Genomic DNA, 24,065 nt, shown 5'->3' on the forward strand with positions numbered 1-24,065 from the left:
AAATGCAAATGAAGTTCAATGGAAAGTAAGCGGAAGATGACGTCGGCCCGCCCCGTCGCAGCCTGAGGCAACACAAGATTATAGATCGAAGAACGAAGAAAACGAAGATCAAGAATGCAAAACCCCGTGCATTTGGTATCTAATTTACATCCGTAGCATATAATTAAATTGCTTTCTCATGCCAATTCATCATCATCATCTGCCCCCATGTACCGTCGCTCTGCCAGCTCGCGAATCTTGTCCTCCAGCACGCCTCGTCCATAACGCTGCGCAACCTTAACAGCTGCCTCCACCATCTTGCCATTGCGGTCGCGCATCATCTGCACCAGTTCCAGAGCCTTCATGCCTCGCTCTTCACCCTCGCGACATTCCACCGCCAGTAGCTGCAGCAAGAACTTGTCCACTTCCAACTCCTTCCGCGCCAACTCTGCTCGCTGGCCGGTAGTGGCGTTGGTAGATCCCAAGAGGTCCTCAAACAGGGACAGCATGATGTTGCTGCGAACGAACGCCTCCTCGAGTCGTGGCCCCTCTCCGCGTGTGCTGCCTTCTTCCTCATCCTCATCCGGCCCTTTCCCAGGCGTGTCCGTGATGGGGACGCGGAAGTCGAATTCACTCAGCAAAGGCCTGGGGAAGTACGGGTATTTATCCCCTCCCTTGAGGATGATGCAGTGGAACTTGTCTTGAGCCACGGCAACGGGCCAGTAAGTCTCCTCCTTGCGGCCGCTCGCGAGACGCTCGAGCTGTCTCGTATCCAGCAGCGGTACCCAGCGAGCTTGCCCGTTTGTGCGCCAGTGTTGCAGGATGAGCAGAACGCCTTCAGAGTCGTAGATACACGGGTCCTACAGACGGTCATTAGCACATCGAACCTGGTGAACCTGCTTAGGGTTTACTCACTCCTGCATCAGAAAAGAAGACACTCCGCAGCTCGGCACCCTCAGGGATGGCGACCACATCCTCATTCTGGCACACTTCATCTCGCTTGACATTCTCCACAGTGTACCGCAGCGTGGCGGTACGACCATCGCTTCCTAGCGGGCCATTGCCCACCGTCATGATATAATCTCTCCAGGCGGCGCAAGTAACCGCCGGGCTCTTTTGTCGGTATACTTTGAATGGTGTGCCGAATAGCGTATATACGCGGACATAGTCCTTTGTCGTGACAGCGACAATGTAGGAATCACTGAGCGCCAGCGCTGCCATTAAATCAGCACCCTCAGTCTCCTTGGGTGTTTACTCGGCTGATGCTTACCTCGAATGAACTCGCCCTTCGGCAGCTGTGTCCGCCAGTCCGCACGCGTCGTCCACGTCTCATGCGGACGATAGAAGATCGTAGCAGGGCTGCCGTCTGTGGGGTTATTGGAGAATAGCGTTCCGTGCTCATCTAGATATCGTTAGCCACACCGTTGATCTGGTCTAGGGGATCCATTAAACATACTGAGACACGCCCGGTCGTATAGATAGGGATCAGTGAAATGGAAATCGCGATGAAGTTCACGGTCATAAAACTCCACTGTCACTGTGTTGTGGGTTTCTTGATCGACTGTCCAGACACAGCCGGTCAGGTTCAAACCTAGTAGGGTCAGCACACCTGGGACCAGCACCACTCAAGCCGCTCGAGCACACATACACAGATAGCGTCGGTTACCCCTCCAAGGCGTACTTCCCGGCTGAAGAGGAGGATGCACCTTAGTTTTTGCAAACGAGGTCAATAGCCGCTTGTCCGGACGGCCATCTGCATCATCGAGATGAGAGCCCGCACGCTTGCCCCGTGCGAGATCCTCAGCATACCCAGCTCCATCATCATCCTCCACAAAATCTTCCATGCCGACATCATAGTCGAGGACATCATCCAATGAATCGGGTGTGCGCGCCCGCCGTTCAACTGACTGCTTGGGCCGGTTCGCCAGCGGTGGTCTCACGTTGTTCGAGATCTCCGTCAAAGGTCCAGAAAAGATCGGTGCAGCCTGAAGCGGCTTCTGGAGGAGTGGTTGGTGCTCTCTCGGAACAATACCGTCATAGATGAACAACTCTCCGTCGGATGTCGTGAACGACAGCGAATTATTGCTGGGGTGCCAGGCGAGATTGATCACATTCGCAAAATCGTACCGTTCCAGAACCTTTTGCGTCTTCGTCTCCCAGAGCAAAACCTGGCCATCCTTACCGGCAGTCGCCAGTAGTGCCCCATTAGGCGACCAGCTAATCGCCGTGACCTCTCCGTTATGCCCACCAGAGAACACTTTCTCTTTCTTCCACTCGCCCACCGAGAAGATAGCAATATCCCTTGTCGCTTCCGCAGACGCGAAGGCAGTTCCATCCGGATGCCACACAATCCGCGCGGTCGCTTCATCCTCCGGTTCCAGCCTTCGGATCACTCCATCCACCTTGCGGACCAATTCAGGCTCGTCGGAAAGCATCGAATAGATATAGAGCATCCCGTCTGTACATGATACTGTAACGTACCGCCCGCTGGGGTCGAAGGTGACATGCTTTGTTCCCTTGGCTTGTTCCCGGAGATATTTAACCTTTGTCATGTCCTCGATGTTCACGATCTTGACCGTAAGCTCACTAGCAGTAGCGCACATTTTGTTAGCTTCATCCCTGATACATCAAGTGCTCAATATAAAGGTAGGTTACTGACTCGCTTGCAACAGCCGCCCACTCCCCGTCCTTCGAGACGGCGATATCGCGCACCGGTAGAGCGCATCGAACAAGCAGCTTCTCCATCCGGCCAGACGCTATTTCGTATTGCCAGACGGTACCGTCTTCGGCGCCCATGATAAATGATTCATTCTGCCGCGGGATATATTAGCATATTATCCAAGCATATATATTACGCATAGCGTGTCAGAGAGCATACAGTTGCTCCGATTCCAAGATGTCCATCCACACCCTCATCAATTGTCTTCGGCTCTCCATCCTGTCCAACAGTGTAGATCCGAATCGCAGAGTTGGAACCGCCCGTGATAACGCGACGTCCGTCCGGTGTATATGCTAGTACCGTAGTCCCGGGGGTGTCTGGCAGGCAATCACACAATGTTAGCAAGTCGAGGAAGGTATAGGGCGATTGTATACTCACGGGCTGGTCGGCCCCGGGGACGCATAGCTTCAGTAGCCATGGTGGGGTGACGAGAAATACGATGCCTCTGGAGTTATGATAAAATAAAGTAAGTAATTTCAGCGCATCGATCTAGCCCCGATCTGACATTGTATGTGACGCTCGTGGTTGCGATGCGGAGGTGAGACTCTCTCCGGCTCTCCTGCAACGCGCCGCCCGATTTGGGGAACGCGTTCCGCGCGTTGCATCTACTTTTGCCTATTCGGGCGGTAATGAAGGGCTTAGGGCACTGGGTCAGGGCTGCCGATTATCTACCTGTCTCATTCCTACAACAACTCAATATCCATGGTTTACTTTCCATCATAAAATGATGGCCCACTCGCTGCGAGAAAGTCAAAATCAGCGCCATCCTGTGCCTGGTTCACCGATCGTTCATACAGCCCCCGATACCCTCTTTCCCTCTGATTAGCATGCGATCTTTCCGCCCCGTTAGCTTTGAGCGCCTGTTTCCGGGCGTCAATTCGCCGTTTCAGCTCTTCATCTGAAATCTCAAGCTGAAGCTTTCTCTTTGTAATGTCGCAAGTAATTAAATCTCCTGTTTGTACCACTCCGAATGGCGACTCCCGCAGCGCTGACTCGGGTGATATATGAAGAACAATAGTACCTCCTGCTGTTCCTGACATGCGTCCATCGGACAGACGCAGCATGTCCTTGACGCCTGCGGAGCCAAGCTTACGAGGGATAGGTATCAGGCCTGCTTCGGGCATTCCGGGGTTGCCTATGGGCCCGATGCCCTTCAGAACCAAGACTGAATCTGGAGTGACCTCGAGGTTGGGATCATCGATGCGCTTAGCAAGATCTATGGAGTTCTCGAAAACAACGGCTGGTCCAGAATGAGAGAGCAAGCGTCGATCCTTGGATGCAGATGCCTTCATGACGGCTCCATCGGGCGCGATATTTCCCCGGAGGACGACTAGCGAGGATGAAGGGTGGAGAGGATCAGATAGCGGTCTGATGATCTGCTGCGAGAGGGGAAATGTCCTGAACGGTGAAGAATCCAGTACTTCGCCCAACGTTTGACCGCTTATGGTCATGGCTGAGAGATGAAGAAGTGGGCGGAGAGTATGAAGCAACACCAACATTCCACCTGCATTGTGGAAGTCGTTCATGTAGTTGTCACCACTTGGCTTTAGGTCAATGAGGAGCGGTGTCCGCTGGCCGACTTCCTCTATAGTCTGCAAAGTGATTACCCCTTGTAACTTGGGGTGTCTGTTCACAATAGCCATTAGGTGTACAACAGCATTAGTCGAACCTCCGATAGCTTGTAACACCGTGATGGCGTTTAAAAAGGACTCCTTCGAGAGGATATCTTGAGGTCGTCGTTCAGCGCGTGCCACCGCCACTGCATTTGCCCCTGTTTCCTCGGCCACTCGGATTCTCGCTGAGGAGACTGCTGGCGCGGACGCGCCACGGAGCGGCATCATGCCCAGAGCTGCTGTGATGCATGCCATTGTACTGGCAGTTCCCATAACCCCACACGTTCCGACCTGTTGCAAATATAATCAGCAAAGATTAAGGTCTTCTCGAGCATCATATACTATAATACGAACCGTCGGGGCCAGCTCCTCATTGATAGCCGATATTTCTTCAATGTCAATTTCCTTCGCTCGAAATGCTGCCCAGTTATTCCGGCAATCCGTACAAGCCCCAATGCGTTGCCCGCGATGACTCCCCGGCAACATCGGGCCCGTGATAAGCGGAAGTATGGGTTTATTGGCAGAGATGCCGCCCATCAACTGAGCAGGAACAGTTTTATCACAGCCTCTGTGATGTTAGCTGAACAGCAATTCCTGAATTTATTTTCTGTGTCTCTAGAGATAGGAAGGGGAAAGGTGGCATGTCCATACCTCCAATCATAACGCACGCATCCAACGGCTGAGCACGAATCATCTCTTCGGTATCCATACTCATCAAGTTCCTCAAAAACATGCTTGTTGGATGAGAAAAGCTCTCCTGGATACTAATCGTCGGGAACTCGATAGCAAGCCCTCCCTGGAGATGAACGCCCCGTTTCACGGCTTCGATCAGCTGAGGGGCATTGGCGTGGCATGGATTGAACCCGGAATAGGTATTGATAATGCCAACTATGGGGCGAGAGAGCGCTTCATCGGAGTATCCCAGGGCCTTGATGAAGACTTTTCGCAGGAATAGAGAGAAATGCGCATCGCCATAGGATGATAGGCCTTGACGGAGTCCAGAGGTGGAGGTTATGGGGGTCGATAGGTCATAGTCGCTTCGAGGCGAGGTGTGTGAGATATTATCCATGACTGATATCTTCTGAGGGCAAAAGCAACACGTTATTTCCCCGAAAATTGAATGTTGTCTGCAATTGAAGATGGGGCGTAATGATGTTATACGAGCGATGGCGACATTGTGGGTAGGGTTGCCCGGATTCTTTTCCGCAGCAAAAGCTTGTCATACCTGCATAGTCTCTCTCCCCATTGGCTTCGTATGACTAGTTGCTAGCTTCAAACCGAAAAAGCACTAGGTTCGGGTACATGGGTAGCCTACCTAACCTTCGGGCTAAGTCGCTAGAGCCTTCTCAATCGACGTGCTAGCGAACAGTTACAGTTGCTGTTAGACGGAACGGAAGAGAACGATGCAACTCTTCGGCCCGAGCATTGATAACCAACCGATCATCCTCAATTAGCTTAGAGGATCTATGAACGAGAACATAATGGAACTGAACTCCGTGTCAATAATCTAGTCCTTCTCTGGTACAATGCCAAGGCACAGGCAACTCCTGCACTAGCAAACTGGCTGTGTAGTCTCAGCTCCCTCTCCGCATTACGAAGATACAACCCAACCGAAGTCTTTCAAGCGTGGTTGGTAAGCTAGGGTAGTGAGAGTCGGACACAGTTCCCAAGTAATTTCAATTCTTCGGCGATCAGATAGCGTCATAAGAAGTATCTGGGACACTTCGAGGCAGACCGTCGGCCCCTAAAGGTGGAGGGAACGGGAGTTTGGAAGCGCAAGATAGCTTTGGCAATGACACGGGCTTATTTCGAGCCTCCTGTAAATAGTCTTCCATCACTCCCTCCATATCACAGAGCTCCGTGCGCTGTGGAAGTCGTTCGGCAGGGGAGATATTCTTTATGATTAGAAGAGACTTAGATCAATGCAAGGCCAATGAATGTATAGAGAGTTATCGCAAGGGTTGAAATGCATATATACTGATCATGAAATGGTCCGAGGAGACGAGAAATGGTAGTGCCGCTTATGATGCATGTATAGCGGCAACCCATTGGCGTCTCCGTGAAGTGAGGCATCAAGATTATTAACATATCCGTCACTGGCTGACAAAGTCCAGACAAACCGACAAAAAGACGAGAAATCCAGGTGACTCCCAGTCCATTTCCGCTGACACAGCAGGTTAGGTGAAATCCAGTCCTCCGATTGGAGCACCAAGTCTTCTTGAAGGATGCCCAGAGGGCATGGGCTGATCAGCGCACTCAACCCAAAGATCCTACTTACTTTTCCCCTCAATCGTCCTATCGGAGCGCTAAAATGGCACTCCGGATGCAGGGGCCAGAGTGCTTATGTTGGTCTCGATTGCTCAGATTCGCTCGGAAGACCGAAGCATGTAAAGGACTTGATAGAGATTGGACATGTAACCTCAGAACCATCTTTAACCATCTTATTTGCGTGTATCTTCGCTGGCACCGCATAAACATGGAGACGTGGTCTTATAATCAAGATCATGCCACGGATGGCAGTCTTTCCTAACAGCAGATTATTTTGGCCTACCGTCACAAGTAGCGGGCCTCCATAATGTTTTTTCTTTGAGATACCCCAAAGTCGACATCTGGGAAATGATCCCGGCACCGTGATTCTCCGTCATCTAGGAAGAATCTTCAAAGACCCTTGAACGATAAAGGAAGGATCAGTGATTGCAGATGATATGTGGAGACGAATATTGCAGGTATGCACATATAAGGGTCGAAGACGGTGATGATATTGTGGAGGCACAACTGCTGAGGAATATGTGTGCAGCGTCATAATGCCGCATGAGGACTCGGCTATTCCTAGTCGGTCTACAAACTTTGTCAGAATCACTGACGCCTTAGATTGATTAGAGGTATTTCAGATTATACTCGTAATTAAATGTACTATAGCCCCCACCGCTCCTTAAGCACGCTGCGTGATCCGCACCCGGACATCCTTCCGAGGCAGATATGCCGCGCCAGACGGCCGATGTTCAGGAATGGTGAAGCCTCCCTCTTGGGCGGGCTTGACATCCCACATGGTGATGATTGCCGCGGCGAACGCAAGGAGCTTCCGCTCTGCAAAGGCACGGCCCTTGCATCCCGATACTCCGCCACCAAATGGCTTGATGGTGTGTACGTTCGCTTTCCTCTGGCCGGTTTCGGAGTCGGTAGAAATGAACCTCATTGGGTCATAATCACGAGGATTAGCGAAGTATTTGGGGTCTGTATGGAGAACAGCGTGCGGAATAGCCACGGTATCGCCCTTCTTGAGCTCATATGACCGAGGCTGCGCTACGCCGGCGATAGCGGCATCTTCAGCGGATTCCGTGATGGTGAGGTCAGCGGTAACTCCCCGAAACGACAGAGGCGCTGAATCTAAGCGCAATGTCTCATAGAAGCTTGCCTTCAACAAAGGACACGATTTGACTAGGGCATCTGTATCGATTGACAGCTTGGGGGCTTCTTGGAAAGCGAAGCCGCTTTCCTGCCGGACAATCTTCACATAAGGAGCGACCTCCTTGCGAATCTCTTCCAGGAGCGTAGGGCTGGCATACATCCGGAGAAGGTGCCAAAAGACAACATTCGGGGAGTTTCCGTTCATCGCCCAAAGCAAGGATAGATGTATTGGTGCGCTAGACCTTGCAGAAAGTCCTAGCTCTTTGCATTTGCGGATCCGCTCCTTTATAGGTTCCGAGATGTCGTCAAGATCTTGAAACGTGAGTCCAGGATCAATCCCATCATCCCAAGCAACGAAGGCCTGATGGTACTCTGTAAGAGAATCGAGGAGCCGTCGACGGGCAACATGCGCTGCAGAAACCCCAGGGTGGGCCAACCGAGGGATGCCCATGGACAGAGGCACAAACTGATTGTCCAGCGTGAACACATCTTCCAGCAGGGCAGGGAAAGCCTCAAGAATGGCCTCGCCCATGAAAATTGCCGTAGTAACGTGTCCAACGAACCTTCTGATGAGGGCGAAAAAGTTCACCTCGCAGGCAAGCGGGTCTTCCCCGTCAACGACAATAGCCTGGCTCCCGCGCTCCCACAGCATCTGGTCCACGATGCTTCGGCAGTTGGTCACCAAATTAGGGATCTCCCGTTCAATCAAGCGGGTAGCGGTTCTGGTGCCTTCGGTCAAGAAAGGCTCCCGCATGAGAAGGTTGGGAATATTGTGGTTGAGCGTATGATGGTCTACAGGATTCAATTTACGAACCACACCTCGGTCGCCAAAGATCTTCTCAAGGGCATAATTGATCAAGTCCGTCGAGGAGGTACCCCGAGCAGCCAATACCGAGTTGACCAGGGATGGGGCCAGGACAATATCGTGTTTGGTGCCACCCATGTAGATTCCAAACACGGCCTCCTTCATCGACTTTCTGTAGAATTTGTGAGAACTTTGCAGCAGCTATTTGGCTGATTTGGAGACAAACCTGGACTTTTGAATGAGATCGACATGGTCCCAGGCAAAAGCCGGGCCATGGCCGAGCCAGGGCAGCCAATATGGTACCGTCCTTACGGGACGCGGACGTCCCTCGGAGATCCCACGGGAACGACTTTGATATTCGGTGATGAGACGAGTCACCACGCAGATGGAGACCAGAATAGCCACTATGGCTGGCCATCCGATAGTCTTGAGAACATCGCCGACGAATCGTACAAGATTCCCTGGCGCTAACAAGTCATACTGTTCCATCGTAATGAACGAGGAAGAACCGGCCCGAAAACGGGGGCAGAATTAGGGAAAAGAAGGACGGGGGATGCGATCACAAGTGAGATGACATGGATATCCAGAAAAAGAGAGCGCAATTTACACCAAAGGTAAATAAACAATTCCCATTCAGAAGGGGGAAATCGAAGAAATAAAAATAAAAAGTAAAGAAAGATTTGTGCAACGCCTGAAGCAAAGGAAAGAAACGAGAGTTTGATGCTTGCTTTGAAATGATGGCCAAACTGGATTATTCAGTAAATTACCGTACGGGCTGTGACGCTTAGCTCAGCCACACCTGATCTGGCCTGCGGCTAAAGTCGTTCCCGGTTGGTTTCATCTTCAACTTGTTTACTACGTACTCTCTGTACTATTTATGGCTCATCATTCATTCGGTGCAACTAACTAGTCATTACTATCAATGATACAGAATAGACATATTCTCCTCGTGGTCAATGCTCTCGGCGCAACACCTTCTGTAAGATGGCACTCTCGCGTTCATACTGGCTGATCTTGTTCTGCGAACTTGCCACCTTCTGCAGGAGCCACTGAATCCGTGCGCTGAGCTCTCGGGGCTGCTTGGGGAGAGAACCCAATACCTGTAGCTCCTGCTCATATTTCCCAATGCTCTTGTTTTCACTACTCAGCAGCTGCTTGACGATGTCCAGGTCCAGCCGGCTACTCAGCGTCTTGTTCTCCGTTAACCGCTTAAATACCGCCCGATAGACAGGCTTGCCAGGCTTCACTGCGTCAGGGCATCCGTTGACGGAACTGATTGCGATAAGCTCGGCTTGTTCAAGAGCTCTGAGGGTGGCCTCGCCGTTCTCTTTGAACAAATCGGAGAGGAGAACTTGATTGTACGGTAAAGTGCCATCCTGAGAGTGGGCTAGCGTCTTAATCAAATGCCAGGCCTGTTCGTGGCTCCACTGTTTGGATTCAATGTCCGGGTCAAAGACGAACATCTTCAAGATCTCGGATGCCGATTGTTCGATGATGCGATTAACTGCCGCTGTTTTATTTTTAGCCATACGCGCCATTGATCAGCCAAAGTGGATCCAACCTACCTCTGGGCGTTTCTCCAGTCTCGATGCGCCGTGCCATAAATTCAAGGTCGGTCACTCGGCCTCCCAGCACTTCTATGCAGCTATCCAGGGTACCCAAGTCTCCTACTTCTTCCATGTTCTGGCCTAAGTTGGCTCCATCCTTCTCCCCATGCTCAAGGTGGCTGAGGACAAATTTTCTGCCCACGTCGAGCGAGCAATCACCTAGGGAAATGGTCCGGAACACTGAGTTTGGCAATGCCTTGCTCAGAGGTTTGGAGAAGGAAACGTCAGTAGTCAAGAATACTACATGAGCAATGTTTCCGGTTGTGAGGCCTGCGGCCCACTCGGTGATCTTGTCGTACACCACACTGCTCTCAGAGGCATTATGCAGAAAGTTGTCGATGACTACGACGGGACGCTTCTCGGGGTGAGCTTCTAGGTACTCTTCGTCTGAGAGGTGTGCCTCCTTGTCATCATTTTTCCTGTTAGACAGGGCAACCTTCTTTAGGGCAGTGGCAGTATTCTGCCAGATCTTGCTCAGCTGCGCATCCAATGTCTCAGAGAAGCCAGCCTTGGTGCCGATCATGCCCTGCGCAGCTAGGTCGATAAAGCTGCTCATGCTGTTCATCCATGAGAACACAGGCCGATAACCGACCTGGCTAGCAGCACGGGCTATCTTTGCAGTATCGCCTTTGGCGTCTTGGATCTGTTTACAATCGATGACGACCTTGTACTTGTAGTTTTCGAGTGCTCTGTCCAACACAAGCTCTCGCTTTCCCGTGCCCCGAGGGCCGTGGATGACGATGAACGTCTCGGCATTCTCCATCAGCCAGGACTGCAACTGCTTAATGTCTCCCTGGCGATCCTCCCATATCGCAGTGAGACGACGAGGGTCTGTTCTCTGGCGCCCGAAGTAGATGATGTTGGCCTTGTTGACCTGATTCCGGATCCATTGAAGGACACTGTTCTCTTCAGTTTGCAGAGTGGCCTTGATCTTCATTTCGATGAAAAATGTGCGGATAGGGTCGAAGATGGTCACAGTGATGGCCGCAATGAGTGCGGCAATGGCAGGGATCACGATCCTCGGATGGTTCAGGATCCAGTCCTTGATGACTGATAACTTGATCTTCCGCTCGTACTTGATCTTAATCCTCGTTCCGGACTTGCCGCCGCCTTCTTGCTCCGGGATGGTGAACCCGTGCATGCAGTTCTTGGCCATGACTGCGTACTTTTGCCGCGTGAACGACACAAAGGCATATCTCGGAGCGATTTTCGAATCGGTCGGCTGTCTCTCAATGTCCCTTAATTTTCCATATCTTCTGAAGAAAGAATACAACGTTTCCGTGGTCAGTTCCGTTGCGGCTCCATCAACAGAGCCTGGCAGGAATTCCACGCGCAGCCGCTGGCTTGGGATGCGATATAGATCCTCGATCCACGGTCTGCCATGTACGTGGGCAACCTTGACCTGCTGAAACGGGTTGAACCAGGGCCGGATAGGATTGTGCTCCAGATGGTCTTGCACGGCGGTTACAATGTCAGTGTCTCGGACACCATCCTTGCGAACATATTTCACGAAAGCACCGCCTTCTCTGAAGCGCGGAATGACTTCCCGGATGTCGACGTTCAGGCTCTGGGGGAAGACACGGCGGATTATATGCAATGGATCCGACGCCGCCAGATGGGGTCTGTTGATTCGTTTCAACGCCTCTTCGTAGGTTTTAGTCCCGCTCAGCGGGCCTTGTAGCAACCATTGTAGCTTCGACGGAAAGATATCTACCCCCAACATGGATTGTTAGCAAGGCATACAGTATCAGAGGCGCGAAACCCATACTATTCACAAATACAAGACCCTCGTCGTCTTTCACATCAATGTGCCCAGTCTCGATGAAAGAGGCATGTGAGGAAGTACGCCGATTGACGATGAACGCCTTTGTCAAGGAAGGAATCGCAGAAGGTCTACTGAAGCGTGCATGGGGTAAAGTTGCGCGTGGCACCACCGCTCGATAGGGGATTCGCATCATCTCTGCAGACCTCACAGCATTGTGCAGGAAGCTAGAGGGGTTCCTGAAGAACAAGAGACGCTGTTCCTGGAGTCTCCAACTATGACGTCGACTGGATGATCTGGACCAATACAAGATGTGACGGGTATTATATCTTTGGTGGTGCGGGGCAGCTCCGCATTACGGTCACTGCGCGTTCGGGTGAAATTTAGGATTCGATCCGCTTTGAATCCATTCAACTTAATTCCGCCGTCTCTTCTTGGTCCCCATCCAAACATCCCCCGGAGACTCCCATTCTATCCTCCATTGAAACCAGTCACTGCCATGGGTTGGTGGTGGAGCTCCGCCCCTAAAGAGGGCCAGTCTTCCACGCCTGCTGCCTCCAGTTCTCCTGCTTCACAACCCCCTCCAGAGACCACCTCCGCACCTTCACAACCACCGCAACCCCGGACTCTCACCCGCGAGGAGCAGGCCGACGCAGAATGGAAGACGCTGATCGCCAGCCTGGAGAGCGATATCAGTGGTCAAAAGCAGCAGCAGCAGCAGACACCATCTGCTGGTAATTCCACTTCATCCGATTCCGCATCATCCCCATCCAATTCCGCCGATCCTCAAGCACCTCCCTCGTCCATTGCCCCCGAATCCCTATACGATGATACCATGTCCTGTCGCTCCGCATTCGACTATGCCTTTTTCTGCCAGTCCTTCGGAGGCCAGTTTGTCAACGTCTACCGCTATGGTGAGCTGCGGTCCTGCAGCGAACACTGGGACAACTTCTGGATGTGCATGAAGACCCGCACGTTACCGGATCAGCAGCGCCGGAAGGCAATCCGCGATCACAACCGGAAGAAAGCCATCAAGTACAAGACAGGGCCCAGCAGCGAAGACGTGTGGGACGTGCGGACAGAGCCGGTGCAGAATGCGTTCTCCGGGGATTTCGCGGCCCTGGAACGGGAAATGCAGGCAGAGGAAGAAGAAGCAGCGCGGCAGAAAGCTGCTACGGCCTAAAAAAGAAGCCAACCAATCATGACCCCATCCATTTTTTCGTCTTTGTGTCAGATCTCTTCACACATACCTAGGGATCTCCCCTTTTTTTTCACATTTGATACCATGTAGATGGATACCTGTCTCCCGAACTCGTGGGGCACGTTGTACAATAGCATTAGCAGAAATCAATCACCCATCATCATCTGAGCATCCCAATTGTCTCAGCCACCATCCCCAGGACAAAGGAAGTCTCCGTCTCTCACGCACACAATAAAGCGACTTGCTTCCGACGGACAATCCCGATGTGTCTTTATTCCTCTTGACCTGTTCTCCTCTGTGCAGCTCCTATATATAGACCTCACATAACAACAGCACCCTTGTCATCATCAGCAATCACCAACAGCCAACCATTGGGCCACTCAAGCACCATGGCTACGATATGAACTCCTTCGGGAACAATAAACATCTGATATGATGCGTCCTTTTGGATCTTTCAAAAAACCTCTTCGCATCAAGCAGAGACTGAAATTCCCATTAACCGCCACATATCGCATGCGCACGCTCTTCCATCGCATTTCTGCCATGCTGACTACCACCACCAACAATTATACAGAGGACTCGAATTCTGAATATACTACTACTACTACTATTACTACTATCAAGGCTAGCAGCCTCACCAGGAACTACCCTAACATGGACGTGAATATGACCACGAATACGGAGAAGACGCTGGATACTATCGAAGGACCTGCCTTCCCAGCTCAACTTCGTCAACTTCCTCACAGACCACCAACACCAACACCACCACCAGCATCAATATCAACATCAACATCAATCCCACCACCAGCAGCCCCAACAACCACCCACCCCCCATTCCCATTCCCATCTCCATCCTCTTTCACCCACCCTCACCACCAACAACAACAACAACCACCCTACCACTTCCATCCCCCCAAATCCGTAACCTGGGGCCCCATCACCGAAATCCCCATCTACTCCCCCTCCCCAACCCCATCACCCCAATCTTCCCCCTCGACCTCCTGGATCGACCTCAGCAGCACAACAACAACATCAGCAACCTCCTCCACCGCAGCCCTAACCTCCTCATCCACCTTCTCCCCCACCATCCCCAAACCCAGCCCACCACGGAGCCACCCCATCATCCACCGTCCCCTCAAACCCATCCGCAAACCTCCAACCCAACTCGACAACGAAATGTTCTACCGCAACCTGTACCACATGTCCCAGATCAGCACGCTTCGATTAAACATCGTCTACGACGCGCTGAGTTTTCTGGGCGGTGACTTCCTGGACCAGGTCCTTCTCATGGAGGAGGGATATCTGATGCAGGTGGCGGTGATGCATGCGAGACAGGCGCAGCAGAGGGATTTTGCGCGGTTTTCTGTTGCTGCTGCTGGTGGGGGTGGTGCTGGTCCTTTTGGTAGTAATGGTGGGTTTGGGGCGGTGATCCCTCGTCGGCCGAGTCCGGTTAAGGGGGGTCGGGTGGAGAAGAGGAAGATGAGGAAGATGATGAAGAAGAGGAAGGCGTCGGATGTTATGGGGGCGGAGTTCTGGGAGCAGGTGAATGAGAGGGAGGAGGGGTATGAGATTGATGAGGATGAGGATATGGATACTAGGGACTGGGTGTAGAGCTGCCCGTTCCTATTCTATTCTACTATAGTACTTGTCTTAGACTGGCTTGGCTGGTATATACCACGCGACTGGCATGCGTCAAGTATATGGGAGTCCGGTCATATGCACTTACTCTGCGGAGCCATACATACTACTTTGATAGATGGTATTTCGGGATTTCTACTAGTGCGTTCTTATGAATTGGAAAGGGGGAAAAATGGACTGAACCATGGGATTGATATGGTCATGAAGAGAATATGTACATCAAAATGTGTTGGACGGAAATCACAAACGCTCCGACACCTCGCACCTCTTTTGAGAAGGAACAGAACGCTGCAAATCATCCTTCAAAACAGCAAAACCAAATAAAATATAATTTCATTGGACTGTATCCCACCCTAAACTTCCATAAGACGGACGCAACGTATCGTAGTAAAGATCAAAGTAATTGCCGTGATAGATTTTAAGCCACCCAACATGGCCTGGCCGAGTCAAAACACTTTTTCTCTTCTCGACATAGAAAATCGTGGATTCGTTGCTATCATGACTGAGGTTTCATGCAGTCAAAGCTAGAACCAGTCTAGCGGGTTCGGCGGCAAGGCGCAACCTCTGATGGACTTAAGCAGATACTGTCTGCTGAGCAGCCTGAGGAACGGCATCGATAGCGGGCCGGCGCACAATACCACCAGTGACAGGGAGTTGAGAGCTGATGCCCATCAAGAAGGTGTCTACTTCACGAGCGCATTGACGACCTTCGTTGATACCCCACACGATGAGAGACTGGCCACGACGGCAGTCACCAGCAGCGTAAACACCCGGAACGCTGGTGGAGTAATGTCCTGGTGGGGTCTTGACGTTCTTGCGGGCATCACGTTCAATTTCCTCGCCCAGGACCCGGTCCTCGGGCCCAAGGAAGCCCATGGAGAGAAGAACAAGGTCCGCGGGGAAGAATTGCTCACTGCCTTCAACGGTCTTCATATCCCAGCCACCAGAAGCGCTCTTGGTCCACTCAACACGAACCGTGTTGATACCCTTGACACGGCCACTACCGTCGTCAACGAACTCCTTAGACATGACGCAGTATTCACGAGGGTCCTTGCCCATGTGCGTCTTGACCTCGGAGTGACCGTAGTCGACACGGTAGATACGGGGCCACTGAGGCCACGGGTTGTCGCGGGCACGCTCCGGCGGAGGCTGAGGCAGCAACTCGAAGTTGGTGACAGACTTGGCACCGTGACGCACAGATGTACCGATGCAGTCGTTTCCAGTATCACCACCACCAATAACCACGACGTGCTTGTCCTTGGCGGAGATGTACGCCCCGTCGGCAAGGTTGGAGTCCAGCAAAGACTTGGTATTACGGTGCAGGAATTGCATGGCGAAGTGAACGCCGTCAAGCTCACGTCCAGGGACCTTCAGGTCACGGGCCACCGTGGCACCAGTAGCAATGATAACAGCGTCGTTAGTCTGGCGCAGAGAGTCTAGCGTGATCTCATGCTCTGGGCCGACGGGGGTACCGGCAGCAAACTTGACACCCTCAGCAGCCATCAGGTCAACGCGACGCTGCACGACCTTCTTGTCCAGCTTCATGTTGGGAATTCCATACATCAGAAGACCACCGATACGGTCAGCGCGCTCGTAAACAGTGACCGTGTGGCCAGCCCGATTAAGTTGATCGGCAGCAGCGAGACCTGCAGGGCCAGAGCCGATGATCGCAACATTCCTGCCCGTGCGAGTCTTGGGAGGGCGAGGAACCATCCAGCCCATCTCGAAACCACGGTCAATAATGGCACATTCGATAGACTTGATACCCACGGGGTCTTCGTTGATGCCAAGGACACAAGCACCTTCGCAAGGAGCAGGGCAAACGCGACCAGTAAATTCGGGGAAGTTGTTCGTCATGAGTAGCCGGTTGAGAGCATCCTGCCACTGGTTCTGGAACACCAACTCATTCCACTTGGGAATGATGTTGGAGATCGGGCAACCAGTGTCAGACTGGCAGAAAGGCACACCACAGTCCATGCAGCGCGCGGACTGGTACTTAAGTTCATCCTCGCTCAGGCGATTAGAAAGCTCAGCCCAGTCACGCGTACGAGTTGCCGGGTTGCGGTACTTCTCGCTGCGCCGGTTGTATTTCATAAAGCCCCTGGTCTTGTCCAAAATGAGCGCAGACCGCTTTTTCTCAGTCTTAGAGTCGCTGATGCTATCTTCGATATCTAGCATCTCAACCTTCTTGGCATCGTCGGACTGAGCTTTGGGCTTCTCCGCAGGAACTGGAGTGCTAGGAAGCTGAGGCAAAGAGAACTCTGCCTTCTTGGCGGCTTCAGCCTTGGCAGCTTCCTCCTGTAGGATCCGCTTATAATCCGTAGGCAGCACCTTAACGAAGTGAGGAAGGGCACGAGTAAAGTCCAGCAAGATACGGGCGGCGAGCTCCGATCCGGTGTAGTGATGGTGATCCTCAATCAAGCCACGAACGAAGGCGATCTCGGCGGGATCTTCCAAGCCGGACACCTCAACCATCTCCATGTTGACCTTGGAGTGGAAGTCCTGCTTCATATCCAGGATGTAGGCGATACCGCCAGACATACCAGCAGCAAAGTTACGACCAGTCGAGCCCAGAACGAGGACGCGACCACCAGTCATGTACTCACAACCGTGGTCACCAACGCCCTCAACGACTGCGGTAGCACCGGAGTTACGGACAGCGAAACGCTCAGCAGCCATACCGCGGAAGAAGCAAGTACCGCGAGTGGCACCGTACAGGCAAGTGTTACCAACAATGACGTTTTCTTCAGCCTTGAATGCAGCACCACGAGGGGGGTAGATGATAAGGCGACCTCCCGAGAGACCCTTACCAACGTAGTCATTGGCATCGCCTTCCAGCTCGAGAGTGATACCAGGAGCAAGATAAGCACCGAATGACTGACCAGCGGAGCCCTTGATGTTGGCGTGGATGGTATCCTGGGGAAGGCCTTCGCCACCATAACGGCGACTGACCTGGTAAGACAAGGTAGCACCCAAGCCACGATCAGTGTTGACAATGTCGCACTCAATTCTGCAAGGGAGGCCCTTCTCCAAGGCAAGCTCAGACTCGGCGATCAGCTTGTTATCGAGGCGAGTGTGCAGACGGTGGTCCTGCTTGCGGACATTGTAGGTAGCGACGCCGGGGCGCAGGGAGTGGGCAGGAGTAAGAATGAGCGACAAGTCAATCTTCTCCTGCTTGGCATTCCGGATATCGTCACGGACCCTGAGAAGCTCGGCACGTCCAACCATCTCATTCACGGTGCGAACGCCCAACTTGGCCATGATAGCACGCATCTCGTTGGCAACATAGTAGAAGAAGTTGATCACGTGTTCGGGCGTACCCTGGAACTTGGCCCGAAGTGCCGGGTCCTGAGTTGCGATACCGACAGGGCAGGTGTTGAGATGACACTAAGCCTGAGTTAGCACGAGTCTAAGGGGAAATTCCATATTCGTCTTACCTTGCGCATCATAATGCAGCCCATGGCGATCAGAGGGGTCGTAGCGAACCCGAACTCTTCGGCTCCGAGCAAGCAAGCGACCGCAAGATCGCGACCAGTACGAAGTTGACCATCAGTTTGCACAACAACACGTCCACGCAGGTCATTGAGAACCAAGGTCTGGTGAGTTTCAGCCAGACCCAACTCCCAAGGAAGACCGGCATACTTGATACCGGTCCAACGAGAGGCACCAGTACCACCATCGTGACCGGAGATCAGAATGTGATCAGCCTTGGCCTTTGCGACACCGGATGCAACGATACCAACACCAACTTCCGACACAAGCTTGACAGAGACACGTGCGCGAGGGTTGGAGCACTTGAGGTCGTAGATGAGTTGCTTCAGATCCTCGATAGAGTAAATATCGTGGTGGGGTGGCGGCGAAATAAGACCGACACCGGGAGTAGAGTAACGGGTGTGCGCAATGGGGCCGACAACCTTGTGACCAGGGAGCTCACCACCTTCTCCAGGCTTAGCACCCTGTGCCATCTTGATCTGCAGTTCATCGGCATCGGCAAGGTAGTGAGATGTCACACCAAATCGACCAGAGGCAATCTGCTTGATGGCGGACCGCATCGTATCGCCATTCTCCAACAGCTTGCTTCGCTCGGGATCTTCACCACCTTCACCAGTGTTCGACTTTCCGCCTAGGCGATTCATTGCAATGGCAAGGGTGGAGTGAGACTCCATGGAGATAGAACCATACGACATGGCACCCGTAACGAATCGACGAACAATCTCGGTCCAGGGCTCGACCTGATCAATAGGGATCGGTGTGCGTTGCTCGAAATCGAAATCAAGCATACCACGGAGGGTACAGTTCTTGATCTGCTCGTGCTCAGCCTTGGCATATGCCTCATAGGACTTGTCGTTCTTCGTGCGCACAGCGTCCTGCATGTTTGCGATACTGACAGGGTCGTTGATGTGCTCCTCGCCACCGTCACGCCAGTGGTATTCACCCGACTCTGGGAGACCGGGGATATCGACAATCTCGCGAGAGGGGTATCCACGCTCGTGGAAAGCAAACGCGTCTTGGGCAATCAATTCAAAGGTCAGACCACGGATGCGGCTTGCAGTTCCAGCAAAGCAACGGTCAATAACACTGTCATCGATACCGAGGGCTTCGAAGATCTGAGCACCCTTGTATGACTGCAGGGTAGAGATACCCATCTTACTCATAACCTTGAGGATACCACCATCACAAGAAGCCTTGTAGTTCTCGATGACCTTCTCATCGGGGAGCTGCTTGCGGATCAGCTTCTCCCGGTTCATCTTCAAGATACATTCCATGGCAAGGTAGGGGTTGATGGCGTCAGCTCCGTAACCAACGAGGACACACATGTGGTGCACTTCACGAGCCTCGGCAGTTTCCACAACGATGGCAGCAAGAGATCTCCACTTGTTGCGGACCAGATGATGATGAACAAGACCAGTTGCTAGAAGAGCAGATACCGGAACTCTGTCCGCACCAGTGGCACGGTCTGAGAGGACGAGGATCTTGTCACCGTTCTGAATAGCCTCGGTGGTGGCATCGCAGATGGCATCGAGGGCCTCCAGGTATCCCGGAACGCCCTTCTCCTTTTCGAAAGTGATATCAATGGTCCTCACAGTCCAGTCCTTGTGGGCCTGGGAAATGTTCTTCAGGGCGTTGAACTCGGGGATACTGAGGATGGGGGAAGGAAGCAACAAACGGTGGCACTGCGACTGTTCCATCTCCAGGAGATTTCCTTGAGGACCAACATAGCACTCCAAGGACATAACAACAGCCTCCCGGATAGGATCAATAGGAGGGTTGGTGACTTGAGCGAAGAGTTGGCGGAAGTATTCGTAGATAAGACGAGGCTGCTTAGCGATACAAGCCAAGGGGGCGTCGTTACCCATGGATCCCAGAGCTTCCTTGGAGTCTGCAGCCATGGGACCAAGGAGTAGACTGACTTGCTCGAATGAGTAGCCAAAGGCCTTCAGACGAGGGTCGTTCTGAATGGTCGTTTCGTCCAAGGCATGTGTCAAGTCCACGCGTTGTTCGTCCAGGCTCTCTTTGATGGCAGGCAATTTGAGGAGCTCCTTATCCAGCCACGAAGCAAAGTCATGTCTGTGAGATACAGTGTATTTGAGCTCAGAGTCATCGATGATGCGTCCAGCCACGGTGTCGACCAGGAGCATCTTTCCAGGCTGCAGACGACCTTTCTGGACCACGCGCTCGGGGTCAATGTCTACAGCACCAACCTCCGAGGCACAAACGATGCGGTCATCATCTGTCACGTAGAATCTGCAAGGACGCAAACCGTTACGGTCGAGGTTTGCACCGCAGTAGCGACCGTCGGAGAAGGTAAAGAGAGCCGGGCCGTCCCACGGCTCCATCTGGCAAGCCGCCCATTCGTAGAAAGCAGCCTTGGCCGGGTCCATAGCCGGGTTATCTTGCCAGGCTTCCGGGATCATAAGCATGACCGCCTCAGGCAATGAAAGCACACCGTTGATCATCAACAATTCAAGAACGTTATCGAACGCCGCCGAGTCGGAACCACCGTCCTCAACAATGGGGTACAGGGAATCCAGCTCCTCACCGAAAATGTCCGACTTCAGCACACCTTCTCTGGCGCGCATCCAGTTCTTGTTGCCACGAAGGGTGTTGATTTCACCGTTGTGGGCGGCCCAGCGCAAGGGCTGTGCACGATCCCAAGAAGGGAATGTGTTGGTAGAGAAACGGGAGTGGACGAGAGCAAAGTGACCTTCGTAGTCAACGTTTACCAGATCATGGTAGTACTGGTATACCTGAACGGGGGCCAGTTGACCCTTGTAGACGATGTTTCTGTTGCTCAGGGAGCACAGATAGAACCAGTTGGCGAGACCGATGACGTGAGTAGCCCGCTTTCGCAGGACATACAATTGACGTTCGAAAGTCTTCGTGTCAAATAGCTCTGGGTCGGTAAGCTCTGGCTTGTTTCCTTCGCCATAAGCCGACTTCAGAACGACGAACGGCTGCATGATGGTAGGCTCCCGGGAGAGAGCGGCGGGGCCCAGAATGGTAGAGTCGCGGGGTACCTCACGCCAGCCCAACACTCGTAGTCCCAAGAATGTGGCAGTTTCCTCGAAGCTCTGTACAGACTCCTTTACGGACTCCTCCTCAGGCTTGAAGAACAGGTTGCCGACAGCATATTGACCGAGGGGAGGGAGATCAACTCCGACCTCACGGGCAAAGTTCTTGATAAAGAATTTATGGGGAATACTGGTCATCACACCAGCACCATCACCATCGCGTGCATCCGAGCCAACGGCACCGCGATGGGTCATGTTGCAAAGCAAATTGCGAGCTGCAGAAGTCGGTTAGTATACTCCCAACCCTACCAGGAATATAGGATTGTAGATGCTTACCATCACTGACAATCTTGTGGCTAGGCTTGCCCTTGATGTGACTAGATTGCGAGAGTTGCTGTTAGCCCGTCGATCCATGAAGCCCAGGGCGCAATCATAGGAAGATCACTCCTTGAGGGGGAGATGGTTCCCTGCTGAGCACTTACGCTGCAAAGCCTACACCACAAGCATCCTTCTCGTATTCGGGGTCATAAAGACCTTGCCTCTCGGGCAAGGTGTTTGCCCAGCCATATCCCTTCTTCGGCTGGTACTCCGAATACTCATTCGGAGTCTCCTCGTCCACTATAGGTTTGCCATAGAGTTCCTCCAAGTTCAGACCCATTCTTCCGCCGGTGGCCGACAGAAAATGGAGTAGCGAATCTAGGGGAATTGGTGTGGTTGTTGATTGGGGGGGACAATGGGATCGCCGCGGAACAAGTCGGGGCGGGGGAGGGGGGGCAATTCGTTCTGTTATAGATAAGAACGATGTCGTCACAAAGACGGGGGGGGAGTGGTGTACAATGACGCGGGCAAGGAAGGGGCAAAATTCAGAAACTTTTAATGGTGATGGCCCAGCGTCTGACTCCTTGTGGGATGGATAATGGGAGAAAGAAGAGAGAGAGAAGGAGAGAAGGAGAGAAGCGACCAGGGGAGGGGGAGGGAGGGAAGGGAATAATAAAATGGGCAAGACAGACAGAGAGAGCGGGAGCTCCTACTACGGGGGGGTGCGGTCCGGGGATTCACCTCGAGATTCCTCCGATACTCCGTACCAAACCAGTATGTAAAATTGGGGTTACCCCCCTTCCCTTCTCGGTCTTCTGGGCGGATGAACGCACCTCCAGTAGTAGGCTCAGGTCGGGTGAATCCACCGCCAGATCCAATCTACTCTAAAAACACCCAAATGGTACGGAAACCGAAAATTACCGAAGGTGGGGATGATCAAGAGATTCCCGTGGCAAATCGTAGCTTACCTAGCTTCAGGAGCGAAGACGGAGTGTTAAAAAGGAAAGACAGTTTGTAGTTAGTAGGTTAAAGCCAGGCAGGTGTAAGCAGTCAGACGGTGGTTGTTGACGGGCGCAGGGAAAAAGGAACTAATGCGGGCTGGCAGATGGCAATGAATTCTAGCGCCTACTACGGAGTAGACTACGGAGGGTACTGTAAGGGGGGTGGGTGGAAGGGAAGGCGCATTGAATGACAATCAATCCCATCAATCATTCATCATTCTGTTGCCCTCTCTCTGCTGCATCACTGCCGGCAGTCACCAGAATATCCCGTGTATGATGTAGTTCCATATGCATACACGATGGTGATCTACAAGAGGTAAGTTTGTTATTGCTTCTGTCATCATGGTGCAGAAGGCAAAAAATAATAATAATCATAATAATAATAATAATAATAATAATAATAAAATAAGAAGGTGGGTGGTGTAAGAGTGAGTGGCTTACGTCGACTTTTTGTGGATTAAAAATGTTGTCTGGCTTGTTAGTTAGTCTGGCAGCAGGGTTTCTGACTTGTCTCAGAGAAGAAAGCTTTTCCATCCGCTCATTGTATTGAAAGGGAGAGAGAGGTGGAATGGAGAGAGAGAGAGATTAGCCATTTTTCCCATTCACCAAGGGAGACTGAACTGACTGTTACAGTACTTCACCTCCAGCCGGGGATTTGTTCTAGAGAAGGAGATAAGACTAGCGTCCACCAATCAGCATGACGGTTTTACAACCTTCCGCAGAAAGATTAGGTTTTGGCTACGTCAAGATCCAGGCCGGTGGGGCCCGGGCCAAAAAGAAGAAAAAGGGAAACAGAAAAAGGTTGTCCGCTGACGGCGCTAGTGGGAGTCTACTGGGTACTTTCTTTCGTATCGTCCCGTAATGCTGTTTCCCCTCGTTCGTTCAATACGGGCAACGACGAGTTTGTGGTATTCAATCAGATTACGGGACGCAACATAGTAGTAGTCAAAGTGGTAGTAGTATTTGGTCTCCATTGTATTAATGCACTGCCTCCAAGTGGGCATGAAACGTTTTTTTTCCCCCATCATGCAGAGCTCCATTCTGGCATTCAAGTCTGCACCATAACTCTTAATTACAAATTGACCCATCAGGTGAGAGACCTGGCCGGCCTTCTATCAAGTGGGCTGGCTGGCATACCCAGTCAGGTCAGAAGAGGACCCAGAGAGCTGTTGGAGAGGTTGGATCAACCGGAACATGATCGTCCTGGTGGTGATACCTACAACATCCACAAATGGAAGAAGTAGATGCCCTGGGTGGCCTGTTCCACTTCATGCTCATGGGATCATAAGTCACCTTTCTCTGGTCCAATGTACGAAACCTATCAATGCGAATAACAAACCACTGTAGGTACCTGGTGGTCTTATTCCCTGAACACTAATTCGTATATGCTCGCATAATTAATCCTGGTCGTGACGGCTATGATCGAATCTCAATCCAATTCAACTGTATCTACCAACAGTTCGCAAATATCCCGTTCATATCATGAGCTACAGTGTGCCTTG

At 52.2% G+C, this 24,065-nt stretch overlaps 6 protein-coding genes across 6 annotated transcripts; 2 read left to right on the forward strand and 4 right to left on the reverse strand.

Annotated features, from left to right (window-relative positions):
- Positions 1-109: 109 nt before the first annotated feature.
- On the reverse strand, positions 110-3,228 carry BO85DRAFT_401554 (WD40 repeat domain-containing protein). Its single transcript, XM_025657164.1, has 8 exons — positions 3,077-3,228; positions 2,858-3,015; positions 2,639-2,790; positions 1,628-2,565; positions 1,436-1,570; positions 1,250-1,381; positions 895-1,193; positions 110-839 (listed from the first exon to the last, which is right to left on the reverse strand). Exons 1-8 carry the CDS (start codon positions 3,114-3,116, stop codon positions 177-179), a joined length of 2,517 nt encoding a protein of 838 aa, XP_025513448.1. The 5' UTR covers positions 3,117-3,228; the 3' UTR covers positions 110-176.
- A 131-nt stretch (positions 3,229-3,359) lies between these two features.
- ilv3C (putative dihydroxy-acid dehydratase) lies at positions 3,360-5,409 on the reverse strand. Its single transcript, XM_025657165.1, has 3 exons — positions 4,963-5,409; positions 4,666-4,877; positions 3,360-4,602 (listed from the first exon to the last, which is right to left on the reverse strand). Exons 1-3 carry the CDS (start codon positions 5,378-5,380, stop codon positions 3,406-3,408), a joined length of 1,827 nt encoding a protein of 608 aa, XP_025513449.1. The 5' UTR covers positions 5,381-5,409; the 3' UTR covers positions 3,360-3,405.
- A 1,834-nt stretch (positions 5,410-7,243) lies between these two features.
- On the reverse strand, positions 7,244-12,089 carry BO85DRAFT_490077 (cytochrome P450; the record flags this gene model as incomplete). The annotated part of the gene is made up of 5 exons (XM_025663640.1): positions 7,244-8,696; positions 8,751-9,004; positions 9,499-10,034; positions 10,090-11,841; positions 11,900-12,089. The coding sequence occupies 5 exons, from the start codon at positions 12,087-12,089 to the stop codon at positions 7,244-7,246; spliced, it is 4,185 nt and encodes a 1,394-aa protein (XP_025513450.1).
- Positions 12,090-12,392: 303 nt separating this feature from the next.
- On the forward strand, positions 12,393-13,037 carry BO85DRAFT_347454 (EMI1 family protein; the record flags this gene model as incomplete). The annotated part of the gene is made up of 1 exon (XM_025655475.1): positions 12,393-13,037. A coding segment is annotated over one exon (645 nt), but the record flags the coding sequence as incomplete, so codon positions are not given.
- Positions 13,038-13,748: 711 nt separating this feature from the next.
- Positions 13,749-14,705, forward strand: BO85DRAFT_376879 (uncharacterized protein; the record flags this gene model as incomplete). The annotated part of the gene is made up of 1 exon (XM_025656241.1): positions 13,749-14,705. The coding sequence occupies one exon, from the start codon at positions 13,749-13,751 to the stop codon at positions 14,703-14,705; it is 957 nt and encodes a 318-aa protein (XP_025513452.1).
- Positions 14,706-14,858: 153 nt separating this feature from the next.
- BO85DRAFT_451318 (glutamate synthase (NADH)) lies at positions 14,859-22,281 on the reverse strand. The gene is made up of 4 exons (XM_025660562.1): positions 21,727-22,281; positions 21,581-21,621; positions 18,170-21,519; positions 14,859-18,119 (listed from the first exon to the last, which is right to left on the reverse strand). The coding sequence occupies exons 1-4, from the start codon at positions 21,900-21,902 to the stop codon at positions 15,306-15,308; spliced, it is 6,381 nt and encodes a 2,126-aa protein (XP_025513453.1). The 5' UTR covers positions 21,903-22,281; the 3' UTR covers positions 14,859-15,305.
- Between the last annotated feature and the right edge of the window lie 1,784 nt (positions 22,282-24,065).

This window comes from Aspergillus piperis (assembly GCF_003184755.1).
Source record: "Aspergillus piperis CBS 112811 unplaced genomic scaffold BO85scaffold_15, whole genome shotgun sequence".
NCBI classification, from domain to species: domain Eukaryota; kingdom Fungi; phylum Ascomycota; class Eurotiomycetes; order Eurotiales; family Aspergillaceae; genus Aspergillus; species Aspergillus piperis.

Bases quoted from the DNA above. Each gene is read 5' to 3' on its own strand.
- ilv3C (XM_025657165.1), bottom strand. From the start codon at position 5,380: ATGGATAATATCTCACACACCTCGCCTCGAAGCGACTATGACCTATCG. The intron at 4,878-4,962 runs GTATGGACATGC...AACATCACAGAG, and splicing joins TGCGTGCGTTATGATTGGAG to GCTGTGATAAAACTGTTCCT. The intron at 4,603-4,665 runs GTTCGTATTATA...TATTTGCAACAG, and splicing joins ATGAGGAGCTGGCCCCGACG to GTCGGAACGTGTGGGGTTAT.
- BO85DRAFT_451318 (XM_025660562.1), bottom strand. From the start codon at position 21,902: ATGGGTCTGAACTTGGAGGAACTCTATGGCAAACCTATAGTGGACGAG. The intron at 21,622-21,726 runs GTAAGTGCTCAG...CTCGCAATCTAG, and splicing joins TGTGGTGTAGGCTTTGCAGC to TCACATCAAGGGCAAGCCTA. The intron at 21,520-21,580 runs GTAAGCATCTAC...CGACTTCTGCAG, and splicing joins CCACAAGATTGTCAGTGATG to CTCGCAATTTGCTTTGCAAC.
- BO85DRAFT_401554 (XM_025657164.1), bottom strand. From the start codon at position 3,116: ATGGCTACTGAAGCTATGCGTCCCCGGGGCCGACCAGCCC. The intron at 1,571-1,627 runs GTATGTGTGCTC...TGACCCTACTAG, and splicing joins GGGTAACCGACGCTATCTGT to GTTTGAACCTGACCGGCTGT. The intron at 840-894 runs GTGAGTAAACCC...GACCGTCTGTAG, and splicing joins TCTTCTTTTCTGATGCAGGA to GACCCGTGTATCTACGACTC.